The sequence below is a fragment of the Dreissena polymorpha genome, chromosome 2, assembly GCF_020536995.1.
Source record: "Dreissena polymorpha isolate Duluth1 chromosome 2, UMN_Dpol_1.0, whole genome shotgun sequence".
NCBI lineage: Eukaryota > Metazoa > Mollusca > Bivalvia > Myida > Dreissenidae > Dreissena > Dreissena polymorpha.
Genome location: NC_068356.1, coordinates 72023634 through 72041348, shown reverse-complemented (window position 1 = coordinate 72041348; position 17715 = coordinate 72023634). Strand labels below are relative to the sequence as shown.

Here is a 17715-nt window from a genome sequence, read left to right as displayed (position 1 = left end):
CTGCAGTTGTTGGATGGGGTGAATATTGCCATGGACCCAAATCCGGATGGAAATTGTCAATTTGCTGCTATATCGCATCAACTTGGTAAAATTGGTATATACAAAGACGTAGATGCTTTACGTAAGGAAGCAGTCCATCACATTGTAGAAAACAGATATTTCTATGAAACTTTTGTCTATGATGAAACATTTGATGAATACGTTAAGAATATGTCTAAGAATGGGACATACGGCGACAACCTCACGCTCATTGCACTTATGAGAGAATATAATTTGCAGTGCCTGGTAGTTTCTACCCGAGGACTAGAACACTCATCAATTGTGTCAGCAGATGGAAAGTTCGATGGTGATGTTGGAACAATTGCATTGGGGTATTTCCCAGAAGGATTTGGCATGCATTACGTTAGTATCCGTATCAATCAACGCGTGTACAAGGACATAATATCACGCTTAGAACAGTCGTATGACAACGGTGACTCTGGCGACAGCGCTGCGTCTGGCGACAACGCTGCGTCAGGCGACAACGCTGCGTCTGGCGACAACGGTGACTCTGGCGACAACGGTGACTCCGGCGACACCGCTGCGTCTGGCGACAACACTGCATCTGGCGACAACGCTGCGTCTGGCAACAACGGTGACTCTTGCGACAACGGTGACTCCGGCGACAACGGTGACTCCAGCGACAACGGTGACTCCGGCGACAACGGTGACTCCGGCGACAACGCTGCGTCTGGCGACAACGGTGACTCCGGCGACAACGCTGCGTCTGGCGACAACACTGCATCTGGCGACAACGCTGCGTCTGGCGACAACGGTGACTCTTGCGACAACGGTGACTCCGGCGACAACGGTGACTCCAGCGACAACGGTGACTCCGGCGACAACGGTGACTCCGGCGACAACGCTGCGTCTGGCGACAACGGTGACTCCGGCGACAACGGTGACTCTGGCGACAACGGTGACGTCTCTGTGTGTTCAGCCCTGAAAGAGCTTTAAGATATGATAAACAATAGGAGGGCACAGAAGCGAACGACTTTTCCATTTCTGATGTTACCACTTCACATTCAAGTTGAAATTTTTAAGTTCTGCATACAATCAAACCCGTCAATCCAGTTTGTGTTGGCGAAGGTCGGCAAACCCTTTAGAGATTTAATAAGGTCAATGAGTTTGCAAACACCTAGAATTTACATTCGGCCGGATATTGGACTAGATACTAGTAACAGAAATCCTGTTAGCGTTCGTTTCCTATTAACAAGAGCGGGCAGAAACAGCGGTCTTATTTCGGCAATAAAAGAAATCATCAAGGGGCCAAAATGGGCAAACGCATGGCTGCGTTTGCGTGTTAGTGGAATCGGTTGGTATGATATCATAGATGTCATGTACAGACATTACAGGTGAAATATACATGTATATCGGTGTTTGGAAACCTGTTATGTTATTTTTGTGATTGATGATTATGTTCTTCTACCGGAAATTTGTTGTCATTTGCTCATTTACTGGTAACTTTTTACGAAGCACATTTGGGATATTTTGGCTGCTACTAAAATGAATGTATATATGTATATTATGTCTTGTCAAAATGCTACAGTTGGATTAAAATGTAAATGCTGTTCTATGTTCTTCAATATTACTTTGAAAAATCCTGTCAGTATACCAATAAATGAAAAAAGTACAAGTTTGTTGAATCTCTTGAATGAAACAAATTATAAAATACAAAATGTAAAATGAATATGTGATGATGATGATGACAAAACATTTGTGATGATGATGATGGTAAAAAAATTGTGATGATGATGGTGGTGGTGATGATGATGACAGTGGTTATGATGATTGGGGTTTGATGATTGTGGTGATGATGATGATGATGATGATGATAATGATGATGATGATGATGATAACAAACGTTTTGGGATGATGATGACAGCGATGTTTATCGGACGATGATGATGGTTATAATGATGATGATAAGTTTTTAGATGATGATGACGGCGATGTTTATCGGCCGACGATGATGATAATGATGATGATGATAACAACATATTTGTGATGATGATGATGGCGATGTTTATTGGCCGATGATGATGATGATGATATTCTCATCGTCGTCATCATCATCACAACATCCTCATTATCGACCGAAAACATCGCTGTCATTATCATCACAAAAAAAACTTTTGTGATCACCATTACGATCATGATAATGGATATGATGATGTTGGTTTTGATGGTGATGATGATGGTGGTGTTGGTAAAGATAACAACGATGATGATCATTGGGGTGTTGATAATTGATGTGATGATGATGATGATGATGATGATGATGATGATGATGATGATGATGATGATGATGATGATGATGAGATAACGATGATGATGATGATGGTGATGATGATGAGATAACGATGATGATGATGATGATGATTACGATGATGAGTGTGTATCATATTCGGAACGAATGTGGTACATTTTTCATCCGAATATGGTACAAGTTTGTACCATATTCGGTCAGGCATTTTACCCCAAAACTGCAGATACGTATATGGTACAATTAGACAGTTGTACCATATTCGGCCGAATATGGTACAAACTTGTACATATTCGTTTTTGTACCAAATACGGTCCGACAGGGCTGACAATTTTAATCTGGTGAAAAAGTATCTCATACTTCTTGGTAAAATGTCTAAGTAGGACTCATATTCAAAATTGATTTTAAAATTTCGATAAACATCTAACATCGAACTGTTATTTAACGTTCTATACCAGTCCTGTGTAAAGTTATCATATACTCTGCGTTTAAATTCCTCTACAAATGAGTTAATCTCAATATTAATAGTATTTATATCATCAAATGCATAACTTAAACCATAATCATCAAACATTTTTTTAACATTAAATATCCAATTATGACAGCCTTTATGATAATCTGAGACGGCCAAAATATATATGGTTTTAATAATGATATTTTCAGATCTACATATCTTAAACCAATATTTAATGATAGGGACATATCTGTGTTTATACATGGGATATCTGCCCAGTTCACCATAAACACATGCATTACATGTGTTAAGTCTAACCTTTAATAATCGTTTGCAAAATTTCAAATGTATTCTTTCAAGCTCCTTAGATTTAGTATAGCCCCAGACTTTCGAAGCATAGTTTAAAATCGAACAAACAAATGCGTCAAATAATTGACAAAGAAACAAAACTGTACATATTTGGATGTAACAGCGATTCATTCTTTAATCACGTAGTTTTCCACGAGGTAATAAAAGTTGTATGTAACATAAATAAAAACAATCATTAACCAATAAAAGAAAATCGATAAGTACGTCATTTTTTAATAAATATAAGTCTGCGCAGGCAAAATCTGGTTATGGACAACATCTTACGGAACCCAATGCAATCAAACATCGCACCGACTCATCGAAACCTTACCATATCATTAAACTATGTAGATAGATTCAAGAGAATATATTCGTTCGACCATGCCGACAGACAATATTAAAAAGTGCGTAATTTAGTTAATGTATTTATTTACAACACTTCGGTATTTGGTTTAGTCCAAATAATCATAAAAGCAAGAAAAAAACTTTAAAGCAAAATTTTGACTGTCGCATGATCTGAACCCGGGACCTCTAGCGGTAAGCCTATGCTCTAACCTTTACACAACAAAGGCTTTTTACCCAGATCTCCGCGTATGGGAACCGCTATAAAGTTTTTTTATTTCACCGAAACGCGTTTCGCGCAAAATATCTGGAAACGTTCGAAGTGACTGCCATTAAAGTAATGAGGCTAACTTACACGAATGCAATAACAGTCATAATACATTGAATCTAACAACCGGGTAAGTGTGTAATTACAGATTGTGAATGTTTTTCAGATACAAGTACATGTGTATACATGTATATGTATTATAAACATGGTCAACTCTCCACTTGTACTTGCCGTAAAACTGCAAATGAATTTATGTTCCCTAAGTCATTCGTTGTTTTAATGGCGGCTCTACAAAAGCTTATGGCAACTTTAGCTCAACGCACATATTACCAGTAGTAAAATGTTCAAGATTTATGGGAGCTGTGATCCATGTTATTCAAAATGTTGGTCTTACTTTAACCTTGGTCGAACGAGCAAACGGACGGGTGGACAAAGTACAGACGATTGGGTCCGATTAAAATACGTAAGCATGAGGGAACATACACATAAATGGACGTAATTAGCCCATTTATGACTAGTGGACTCTACCATCCTTCCAATTTGGATCAATTTATTTCCAAATTAGGGATGTCTAGTATATTTATTTATATATTTAGAATATTTCTTACAGAAATTCATTTAAGCAAACATCGCAGACCCTGATGAGACGCCGCACTATGCGGCGTCTCATCTTGGTCTACGCTGTTTGCCAAGGCCTTTTTTTTCTAGACGCTAGGCATAAATAGGTAATATTGTTTAAACCTACCTCTACTCTTCACGAACATGATGCCGAACACAATCCCGCACGCGATGCAGATAAAAAACTTTCCCGCCAAACATGCGTTACTCTCGCTTTCACAGCAGCCGACATCCGCTTCGTCATCGACGTCTGAAACGAGGGGCGCGTTGCTGTCCAGAGAGGAAATGGAGGGCGACTTGTTACCATGGATACCATGGCTTCCGATCTTTTCCGAAATGGTGTGTCGGTCTGTTTCTGGTGTAATGTACGGCAATATGCCGACGTCTTTTATCTTGTTTCCGTTGGATATTGGATCGCTCATCGTGTTTGCTGAGTTGTCTACGCTATTTCCGGTACCTACGTTCCTCTGTCGCAGGTTCATCTGCAATACAACAGTTTTGACCAGCTATTTTGTTTCGTTTGGTAGTTTTTATTCTATGCGAATATAAATCATCCTGCTTATTATATTTAATTAAACATTTTTAAGTCCAAAACAAGAATGCTGGTATTTTGTATTGGTCAGTTGTCTTCTCGTTATGAAAAAAGTATTTACATTATCCGCTTAGTAATAAAAATAAATTCTCTTAATAAAATAAGTTGTCATTTTATAATAAATGGAACATTTTCCTTGCTCTTCTTCTTTTAAACCAAAGGGCTCGTCAATCTATTGTTCATATAATTTAACCCATTTATGCCTAGTGGACTCTCCCATCCTTCTTAATTGGATCGATTTATTTCCAAAATTAGGGATGTCTAGTATATTTATTTTTATATTTAGAATATTTTTACAGAAATTCCTTTAAGCAAACAGCGCAGACCCTGATGAGACGCCGCATCATGCGGCGTCTCATCTGGGTCTACGCTGTTTGCCAAGGCCTATTTTCTAGACGCAAGGCATAAATGGGTTAAGTTCTTAACAATGATGTTTTCCATTTTCAAAAAAGTGTTTGACATTCAAATATGAATCACACGCATATAGCCATTTTCAATTCGATTCGCTGATATAATTATTTTCATTTGAAACGAGTATTTATGTTCTCTTAGAATATAATACAATATCATCAAGTTCACCTTTTAAAGGTGATTAACAATAATTAACCCTTTAAAACAAAAATTTTAACGTATTTTTAACAAATGTATGTTAATCCACGCACATTGTTTATACACAAAATGTAAACTACGAACATATTACTCTCTAATCATTTTCCATCAACAACACGCGCAAATCACACCAATTCACTTTGAACATTACTGGCATTCAAGAAACCACCTCAAACGGAAAACGCTCCTTATCCAATGTTGAAATTGTGTCATTGGCATAAATGTCGATGCTTCCACAAGAACGAAAGAACTATCGCCAATAAGCACCCAACAAGGCGTGCGTTCATGCAGTTACAATCAGTTTCGTGACCATTTTGTATAAAGTTGGCATCATTCCGTTTACGACCTTAAACAAGTTGTTGGTCTCGACTAATCCGACCAACGAGCACATGCAATTTATTTCGTTACATTTCTTCCAAAATAAAAAAGCATTCTTAACTGAAATACATGCCAAAAGCTTATATAAGAGCGCCATATGGATTAGATTCACGCATGCATAATTGAAGTGAAATATTCCTAACTCATTTACTTCGATATAGATTAATCGTACTTAAAAGAATAAGACGCAATATTAACAAACAACACCGGAAATACTAACATGAACTTTTAGTAAAATAAAAACAACGCCGATCGAAACACAAGTTATTCAACCACTATCCGTTCGCTTAAAAAGGCGAAAGTGCCTCGATGTGGTAATTTAAATTATAAAGAATCGCTTTTTCTGAAAGAGGAAAAACGCTTCCGGCACACTAAACTAACAAACCATGCTCATCACGGCTTAACGTGGTCGACCAATACTCCTTTATATAAGGCTTAGAAAAGACCGTTTACATCTAATATTTTCAATATACCAGCCGCCGGAAGCGACTCTCAATACCTGACGTAAGCGTCCGTCGACGTTTACTGTAAGCCCACGTTTTGTGCGACGGATTTAATGCACGCCGCTTGCAATTCAGTAACAGTTGACGCGCTCTTTTTGTTAAAATTATTTTAAATTATAAACGAGATAAAGAACATTTTCATTATTCTATTACCATTAACGTAATGTATCTAAATACTTTCTGTTGAACAGTTCAGTTTATTATAGTATCCCACATGATACCATTTCCGCGTTTATTAACCCATTTATGCCTAGTGGACTCTCCCATCCTTCTTATTTCTAAAATTAGGGAAGTCTAGTATTTTTATTTCTATATTTAGAATATTTCTTACAGAAATTCCTTTAAGAAAACAGCGCAGAACCTGATGAGACGCCGCATTATGCGGCGTCTCATCTGGGTCTACGCTGTTTGCAAAGGCCTTTTTTCTAGACGCTAGGCATAAATGGGTTAATTAAAATGCATGCCATTGCAAACAGTATCACGTTAATGTTAATCGATAAAAAAAGTAGCAGACACAAATCTCAAGAAAGCGATGATGAATTGAGAAAAAATGTGTATATATGTGTATAGCGTATCATATGATAGCGTATCAAATGAATATTTAAATCAATTACATTCGCAACGCTTGTTGGTTAACAGAATAGTCAAACGGCAGCGGAAACATGACACTCGCACATATCAACGGCGTTCAAAGGGTGAGTCTGCAAAACGCAGTCAACCGTTCCATCACGTTCGCACGCCAAAACAAATACCGGAATCAACCATTCCCGGATGCACGTGATGGACAACTAGAACGTGTCGTTTAATTTGCATCCAAGCGTTCAGCATTAATTTGTCTTCGGTCGTGTTTTTCACCAACGTGCTTCGTAAATAAGGCGGCACTTTCTAACTGAATAATAAAAACACCCGACACATTGTATTGGGACTCTTAAAATAACATTACTATTCAAAATCAACGAAAATTTCGTACAATTGTTCGTAAAATAAACTTTACCAATTAAAAATCAGTGTTCCTTATGGCAATTGCCGAAGTTTCAACGCCAGATGTGGTCTGGTAAAATATATGTTTGTAGATACAAAATGCTCGTTTTTATTATTGTTTTGCATATCTATTCATACGACACATGAACACTAATATGGTGTTCGTGTGTCGTATGAATAGATATTTTCGCGGAAATTAATTGTGGCCACAAATAAATAAAAACGAGCATTTTGTATCTACAAAAATCTATGTAATCATACCACATCTAGCGTTGAAATTTCGGCTATTGCTATAAGAAACACTGATTGTTAAGGTGTTAACTTTATTTTACGAAATACTTAACGAAATTTTCGTTGATTTTGAGCGGTATAGAGACTTTTGATCCGCGAACCAGAAGGCTTCACAAACTGATTGTTCATTATGGTACGGGAATTAGAACTTCCGACAATGGTCCATGCCCGTCTTGATCTTTCACACACACATAACTGTGTTACCGATACCTTTAGTAAAAAGGGAATCAAGTATAACTTTGTTGTCAATGTCATAGCGATCCAAAGTCATGATAAACTGAAGTAACGCGATGCTCAATTTGATATCTGGACATGGGTTAATAGAGCAACGGTAACGGATCTCTTGTAACACAATGGATTTCTACAAACCAACACAATACTAAAGGACACGTATCCGTTGATTATAACCCGGATGTAAGTAGCAGACATGGTAGTGATGCAAGTCAATTCAAAATATAATTCATGGACTGGAATTCTGTCGCCATGTAGAAAATAAAGTGTACTTTCCTCAACACAGAAATGCAGAAAATTGTTCCTTCGCTCTTTACATTTCGAGTCTTAATTTTTTTTATTGAATTCAATATGTTCCCAAACATATTTTTCTCATTTTCAAAAAGTTTTTGAAATGTTAATATTAATCAGACTTGCGCACATATAATAATTTACATTTTGATTCACCGTAAATAATTCTTCTTATTTGACACATGTGTTATTGTTCTTGAAGAATGTCATATAAAATCATTAAATTCTCACAATAAACAGTTTGATGATAAGGTCATTAATAATGATGCATCTTTTTATAATAAACATATAACAGTATTTGTTTAAAACAAATACGTGTAAATACACGCACCACTTTTATACAACACACGGTTAACTACTAATATATAACTCTCTGATCATCTTCTACTAACAAAACACGCAAATCCCACAAATTCAATTAAACACATATCATTTTGGGCAGTTTCAAACTCCGTTTGGGGATTTTTCAGTTGTTGTTTTTCGTTCAACCATTTTATTTTTCATTGAACAATAGTACAGTATTTTAAAAACTACGCGTCTGTAAAAATACACTATAAATCTAAAGTAAATATTAAGTAACGTTTCCGTACCGCGCGTCATCACACCCGTTGACATGGATTGGTCCTTATACGAATTTAATGCTTTTGTCATTTTAACAAACTTGATATCTAATTTCTATAAATAATGTAGATAGGTCAATGTTGCTTTAAAATAACCTCTATGTATCGCGTCAACAGGAAACATGCAGTGAACTTGTTACCCTTGCGTCATGTTTTGTAAAGAGTCATTTTCGACAAATTGATTTTTTTTTTCAAATTTATTGGCTGATTTTCCAGAAGTTTAACAAACAGATGAGAAAATTCGAGAGTGTTTGTAACGTTTGGAATGATGTAACGGGTCTAGTTTTGGTATAATTATGTCTCTCAACAGCTGAATTTCTGACCACATGTAAAACAATGCTGTTACTTTTTTAAAGACGATATGTATTTACACAAACGAATTCTTTGAATTGATATCCAAAACATTTTGTTTTTGACAGGAAGACGGACGAACGGACGGATTGACATACGTACGTACGTACGGACGGACGGACGTACGTACGCCAATTCTATATCCCTCTGCCTATGGCAGGGGATAATAAATACGAATAATGATTACCGGTAATCAAATTTTGCTCAAGAGGTTGGGGCGGTTACCGGTTTGAACTACTTAAGGAACCATATTTAATATAATATTTATCGCGTTTTGATATTGAGCCTTACAGCTCCCTTGCTTGCGTCTGTCGATCTATTTCGTTACAATAAGTTGACGCATGCAGTGCCATCGTTCAAAATTAAACAGAAAATTGGGAACTTGTCTCTTTAACGGCAAACTCGGACATCTACACATATATCTGCAATACAAACGACAGCGCGTATCGATGGCAACATCTTAGTTACAGTGCACGAAAAGTTAAGTAATTATTCAATTTCATGTAATAATTTATTGTTTACATTTACAGTAAACGATATGAATATTATGATGTCCATATATTTATAAAGGCAAAAAGCACTTACTTTGAAATGTGTCGTTGTACCGATGTATGATCAAAAATAATATCATTTGTTTGACATACTCCTGTGTTTCTTAACAAATAACTTCCCGGTAAAACAACAATAACAACAAATATGTGATCCACATTCGGTGTTATATCGACTCACAGTATAATGTATGTGTCACATGTACACGATGTTAGTTATTGCTGTGTCACCTTACACGATAACACGTTTTAAATAACCCATTATGGTAATTGTTTATGCGACCAAAAGTTACCGATACTGTTATAGGGTATTTTGCCGTGTCATCGAGGTGATTTAACTATTCTACCGTCACGTACCATCAGTCTTGATTAAGGACGTGTTTTATAACTGTCATGCTTGATGGGGATTAATAACGGGACATGGCCGAGTAAGCAACTTTCGAATCAAAATTATTTCGTGTTCGCAATTATTCTAATTTCAGCCAGCGTCACGCATCAATGATAAATCAATACATCAAAATAAAATGAAACACACATTCTAATACCAAAACCTGCAAAATAACAATTTAAAATTAACGTTATACAAAATTGAAGATAATGTAAAAGTAAAAAGTGATCCTTAGCAAATTTTGATTAGTGTATTTTCTAGCTTTTCTACCAAATCCATTCCCCTCAATCGACTAGACCTCTATCGCAAACTTTACCCAGTGGTTTTTGTATGAACTAGTTTTGTTTTCACGAATTCGATTTATGTAATACGGAATACATATTTTTTAGATGCTGTCAACATTTGTATATTGTATTTTATATGAAAACACGTGATGACAATCACGTAATAACCTTACTCCGGTAGTGGTTTGATTTTTGAAAAACTCACTTAACCGTAGGTACAAAGTAAAGATGACGCTTTAAAAAATCGTTTAAAATCGTTCAGTGATAAGATTTTCACGGTAAATCACAATTCCTGCACAGGCGATTCGCAACACTTTCGCGTTATTAAGTGTTTATAAAAATAGGTTACAATCGTGGGTAGAAATTGTAAAATGGCCAGCTAAAGTAAATGTTCCGTTTTCAGAAGTTCGGCTTTTTTAATAACTTGATTTTTTTCGTTATACACTAGATGCGTCTGTTGCCATATTCAGTTATGAGCAAATCACGTATGTACGCATTTACTAAATGCCACTCAGCTTAATTGCAACCAGATGTGAATACATATTGTACCATTCGGGTTTATGCCATGATATAATTTTATTCATTCGCAAATTAACTAAAAACTGTTGTTTATTATTAATGCAGATGAAAAACTCAATAAGTATGAACAAACTTTTCAGTGCTTGCCCCGCGCCAGAAGTTGAGGTCCGTGCGACGAAAATAAAGAAATGCCGTTGAAACAATAAGGTCTAACAAAAGCAGTTACATTTCCTGTGGCAAAAGTTGGTTTTATTAATTCAGAACGTTGAAACGTAATGCAGATTGACCTGACAAGCAAGCAGAAGACGATTGGAAGAGACAAACAGAAATACTAGTAGTCATTATTTGTACTATCATAACCAGGGTTGGTGGGTCAGCTAAACTGTTATATCCCTTTGCATTTGTTATGATAATTAATTTATAAGAACATGCAATGAAATGCAGAATCTTTCAGACGTCTTTTTTACATGCTTTCTTCAGTTAATTTTAGTTGATATATAATTAAATTACCGATATAAGGTCGAATGAAGATAACTTGATCAAACACTTCATTGTTATTTAAGTGACTTTCTGAAAAAAAAAGAAATATTACTCGATCTGGAATACCAACAAAAAGTTTATTTGGGCAAACACATTTAGTTCGGTTTGCCTAGGGGATACAAAACTAATTTTGAACGACTCATGGTCGCAACCGATTCATGAATGTGACAAAGGAGCATGGTATTGTACGCAATACGTCGTATGTGCATATGTTCGTATGCATATATCAGATCCGTTCACATGCTCTCCACAAACAGCCGTCTTTTTTTCTGGTTACCGATTTTTTGTATAAAACTCAATGACACCGCAAATGATGCCTCGCTAAAAATTTCAAATCGACGTCGGTATTTTGCCGCTATGGTCCCGTGTCGAAACACAAGGCATCCACGTTTGTTATTTTCATCTTTTTATGTTTTAATCTCAACTATTTTAAATATAACAGTTTTGTTATTGAATCCATTAAAGTACATTTTTCTAAATTACGAATATCAGTGAAAAAGGCTTCGCTTCGTATTAAAGGGGCCTTTTAACGTTTTGGTAAATTGACAAAATTAAATAATGTTGTTTCAGATTCGCAAATTTTCGTTTAAGTTATGATATTTGTGAGGAAATAGTAATACTGAACATTAACCATGCTCTTAAATATTCATTATATGCATCTGTTGACGATTTGAAAACCTGAAAATTATAAAGCGTTGCAACGCGAAACGATTTAATAATTTGGAGAGTTCTGTTGTTGTCGTTATATTTTGGGAAACAACGAGGATTGCTTATATAAGTAAAAAATACATCGGCTCATAGCATGAGCACGGATGGTCGTGTGGTCTAAGCGGGAGTCTTTTTACTACAGGACTCCAGGGATCAGTGGTTCGAGCCCAGTTATTTTTTTTTCCTTTTTTGAATTGTATTATTGTTTTTTTTTTAATGGAGATTTTTATGCCCAATGTTTAAATTTATCAATATAAAGCATTTAACGACAAGCTTCAATACATGCCAAAATCTGTGAAAAGGCCCCTTTAAGACAAACTGGAACAACCCTTGGTGTTAAATTCATATGACATATCGCCATTATAAAAAAACGACCTTGACACCCGTTTGATCACTTGACCCGTGTGGACAAATTGAAAAGTCGTATTCTTATTTTACGGAGAGCTAATTTAAATTAATGACCTGATTTTAAATCATTTCATAAAATATCATATGAAAACTACACGGGTCATTTGTTATGTTTTACAAATATTGGCGACGACGGCCAATTAACGTGCATAGTTTGGCATTAGAATCTCACGTTTACAAGTATTAAGGCCAATACAAAACTTTTACGTCTCAGATATTTTTTCGAAACTATAAACTTGGTAAGAAAAGGCAAACAAACGTTTACGTTGGTATAAAGGGTCTTTATGTTAATGTGTTCTATTTTCCTAGATTTTATTGTATTCCAAAGCTGTTTAGTTCATATTGACACAATTGACGTGTGTCTGTGTTTTACAGGCGTCTGGAAAAAAATCGAGCCCAAGGGCGCTAAACTTGTGATCAAATTAAAATGGCCTAATGACACAGCGTTATTTTTTAAAATGTCAATTTGACCGTACAAAATCTATAAAAAGAAATGCAGACAATTTAATATAGTAGATCGAAATCTTTCAAGCTGGTAATTGTTCCAATCTATAAGCAACGATAAAAAATGTTGAAACCAGTTGACATGTACTATTTAAATGTACAAAAATGCAGATGTTATATGTGATATTATTAGTTGTTTTTAAGTGACATGAACTAATTATAGATTCAACGTAAATTAAATTATTTGTATTTCACAGTTTCCAAAACAACAACAACAACAAAACAATCATAATGTAGAGCGCAATACAATCCACGCCTAGCTCTGATCCATTTATGCCTAGTGGCATAAATTGGATCAATTTATTTCTAAAATAAGGGATGTCTAGTATATGTATTTCTATATTACAGAAATTCCTTTACGCAAACAGCGCAGACCCTGATGAGACGCCGTGGTAGGGGCCAGGCTTACTCATGGGCACGACTTCGTTACTCGTGGAAACAGGTAAACTAACTCGCGGTAACGATATAACAAGTCGATTGAATTAGATCATTAAAGCGAGATTATACGATTTTGTCAAATATTTATTAATTTATATAACATGTGTAAAAAACGTATTAAACATATATTTCAATATAAATTAAAATAAAAGTTAAGAAGAACAGTGTAGAAAAAATGCGAAATAAGCCAGATATTTAATTCTGAAATCGAAAATGTCTGTACAGTCTAATTTACGATGTGAATCTCAATTTAATTTAACGATTCATTTTAAATTCCAGCAACAATATCTATTCATACGACACACGAACACTAACTAAAAAGACGAATACTTCGGTTATTGTAGGAATCGGCTCGGGGCACTAATTTGTCTTTTCTGCATTTTATGAAATTCGTCTCCAATGTATTTTTTTCTTGCCTATTATGTGTTATTGTAAAATATTTTATAAATATATTACAATTTAACACATATAAACAATCGTATAATCTCGCTTAAAGTGGTGAGTTAGCTTATTACGAAACACGTTGTTTGAACGCAAGTGACGGATACAAACGAAGCTGACATATTTCGAACAGATTCGCGTTTTGAAATGCTTTTCAAACCGTCTGCTTGGCCAAGTGGTTAATGCGATCCCCTACGGAGCGGGAGGTTTGAGCCCTACACGGGACACGTTCTGCCCATCGAGCAGCTAGTAACGTCTCATAAGTCAAGCTGTACAATCATTTATAGCGAGGATGACACTTAAAGAAACAAACATTTTAATCACCTAATTAGCTTTTCAGACTGCGTGTATTCAGATTGGTAAATTGTGTTGATGCTATGAGTTAGTTATCTCGGTCACAAGTGTTTCCTTTTTATTACATGTATAAAGTCCACGCCATTAACCCAGTTATGCCTAGTGGACTCACCAATCCTTCTAAATTGGATCAATTTATTTCCAAAATTAGGGATGTCTAGTATATTTATTTCGATATTCAGAATATTTCTTACCGAAATTCCTTTAAGAAAACAGCGCAGACCCAGATGAGACGCCGCATCATGCGGCGTCTCAGCTGGGTCTACGCTGTTTGCAAAGGCCTTTTTTTTCCAGACGCTAGGCATGGGCGTTCTCACTAAGCTGTTCCCACATCTTACTGAATCGTTGCCACGAGCTAGTTATGTCGCTCCCACGAACTTGTTACGTCGTTCCCACTTGTTACTTAGTCGTGGGAACTGGGTCATGTATGGTTACGACCAAATTGTTAGTATTCCAGTGAGCGCATGCGTTCTGATATGCAATATCTTGTAATCAATATTTTGTTCCTCAAAAGAAAGTTTACGTTTTTCCCATTTGAAGATATCAAAATGACATATGTAAAAAGCCATGTACTGGCCAAAGTCAGTCGTTTTCAACAGCTCTGTTCGTGGCCTGTAAACCCTTAAAGGGGCCTTTCCACTTTTTAGTAAATTGACAAAATTAAAAAACTGTGTTTCAGATTCGCACATTTTCGCATATATTTGAGCGGAAACAGCTGAAACAGTAATGCTGAACATTTACCATGCCCTATGCATCTTTTGACGATTTTAAAACCTGAAAATTGTAAAGCGTTTAAAATTTGTGATACTACGAGGATTACTTATATTAAGTATACAATACATCACTCATTGTATGAGCACGGATGGCCGAGTGGTCTAGGCGATAGACTTTTACTCAAGGGGTCAGTAGTTCGAGCCCTGATGAGGATTACTCTTTCTTTAAATTTATTCTTTTTTTTTTACTTGAGCTTTTAGATCCAATGCTTACATTTATCAATATAAAAGATTTTATGACAAAATTCAAATCCTGCTAAAATCTGTAAAAAGGCCCCTTTAAGATATGAGCTACGGCGATTAATCTGACCATTGTATGTTATGTAATTTTAATGCTAAGTTAGCTTTTTTACATGCATGGTTGGCCCTTATTATTTGTCCTTATTGTTTTATATAAACAACAACAACTTAACATGCGTCGGAAACACCGCCCGCTTCCAAACGTGTTGTAGCACATTTCTATCTCTAAAAGAACATGTTTAAATAATGACGTGGACAAACATGAGGAATTATAACTTACGCAACAAAACGTGACCGCTTTGAACTTTCAACAAGTGAGCAAACTTAGACCTTAGACCATATTGATTAGAACACGTGAATATATTCTTCTTAAATCTGGATGGTAAATAAAACCAGCGATTAATAGGATAATCAATAAATACATTGCAAAAACCCTTGTTTGTAAAGTACAACTAAAGTCTATTGTTCGGCAAATCCGGTCTGTTCAAGGATACTTCATCAATTGAAAGCAAAGGATCTCAAATGTAATCGAACTTTCATCTCCTTGATCGTTTCCTTTCTAGTATCGACTGAACCACCGATTCAGGCGGGCATACAAGAAAGTAAACACACAAAATAAGGATAAATATCCCATATACATGTAAATGTATTCAAAAACTTAACGCTTAAAAACAACACCAACAACAACATTTTTAATTATCAATGTTTCCGTATGGATATGAACTATATTAAAAAAAAATCTGAACCATGCATACAATATGTGGTTCGTGAGGCCGTATAATCTCAGACCTTCTCGGGTGATTGTCACTTACTAGAGAGTCACTAAAGATGGGAATAAATTTGAATAAAATCATAGCTGCTGCAAGCTTTTAATTTTTGAATTTTCAATGGAAAGGTCAAACGCTGTGGGGAAAACAATAGTTACCGGCTTAAGGCCATCAATCACTTCCGGTTTGGTAACAACCATCAAAACTCAAATGCGCGAGGGATACGAACCCGGGTCGGCATGCTGAGAAGCGTGCACCAACAAACTAGTGCGCTAGCCGGACAGAAGTTGCAATTTTAATTCACGCGTAATTCACATTCGTGGGGCCGATATAAATCGAAACTCTTATTGAAGTCGAATATCTAAATGGGCAACTTTTTAGTTGTGATCAACTAGACTTTGAAATTATCTCTAAATTGGTTTAACTCTGTTATGTTTTTTCAATAGGTTATACAACATTGAATAAAATTTGATATTGCAATTCCTATTGTGAAAGATATATTCGCTTAACAATAGCTTAATATTGTTAAATGTTATGATAATACTAATACATGTACTAATACTTATACTAATACATGTACTAAAAGTGATACTAATACTAATACTAATAATGATGATACTAATACTAATACTCATACTACGACTTCTTCTACTACTACTACTTCTACTACTACCACTACTACTACTACTACTACTACTACTACTACTACTACTACTACTACTACTACTACTACTACTACTACTACTACTCCTACTACGAATAATAATAATAATAATAATAATAATAATAATAATATAATAATAATAATAATAATAATAATAATAATAATAACAACAACAACAACAACAATAACAACAACAACAATTATAATACAAACAATAATACTACTACTATTACTACTACTACTACTACTACTACTACTACTACTACTACTACTACTAATAATAATAATAATAATAATAATAATGATAATAATAATAATCATAAAATATTAATACAATTAATAATAACAATAATAATAATAATAATAATAATAATAATAATAATAATAATAATTATTATTATTATTATTATTATTATTATTATTATAATGAACAATCAGACTCACGCGCTTTAGGCGGCAGTGGACAGATTTCAACGCTCGCCGAAAGTTGTCCGTGTACGAGATTTGATAGCCGTCTCACGTGAACTGTCGTTAAATACTTATCACTCCACAACGCGGATTATAAAAAGAGGCCACACATAACCCTTGTTTATTTTTATTTTACAATGTATCCGTCAATAAGCTTATCACTCTTAAGCGACCCGCGCCTCTTAACCTCGAATTTTCAATGCCACTCACGATTGAATATTTAGTATAGCAATCATTTATTGTTTGCATATATACAGCACCACAATATAACGGATCGTCTGTTAAATGTTTAAGCCTTCGTCGCTCAAAGCGTCGTTGAGGCGATTTGAGGAATAGCTCATCGCAATAGCCCAGTTTGAGGCGATTTGAGGAATAGCTCATCGCATAGCCCAGTTTGAGGCGATTTGAGGAATAGCTCATCGCAATAGCCCAGTCTCGGGGAATAAGTTTTAATTCTCGTCATATAACCAAGGCCACATTAAGAAATCA

At 35.5% G+C, this 17715-nt stretch overlaps 1 protein-coding gene across 4 annotated transcripts in view; it reads right to left on the bottom strand.

The window, feature by feature from the left end:
• Positions 1–17715, bottom strand: part of LOC127867572 (UPF0394 inner membrane protein YeeE-like) — a 57632-nt gene that overhangs the window by 26097 nt on the left and 13820 nt on the right. Inside the window, exons 1-2 of one of the 4 annotated variants that reach the window (XM_052408847.1) lie at positions 17203–17362; positions 4463–4817 (exon numbers count right to left, since the gene is read on the bottom strand). In XM_052408847.1, the coding sequence (XP_052264807.1) occupies positions 4463–4817 (355 nt within the window). In that variant the 5' untranslated portion in view covers positions 17203–17362. Of the gene's footprint in view, positions 1–4462; positions 4818–9767; positions 9992–11431; positions 11489–17202; positions 17363–17715 lie in introns of those variants that run through there. The other 3 variants (XM_052408844.1, XM_052408846.1, XM_052408845.1) reach the window with 3 other exon arrangements.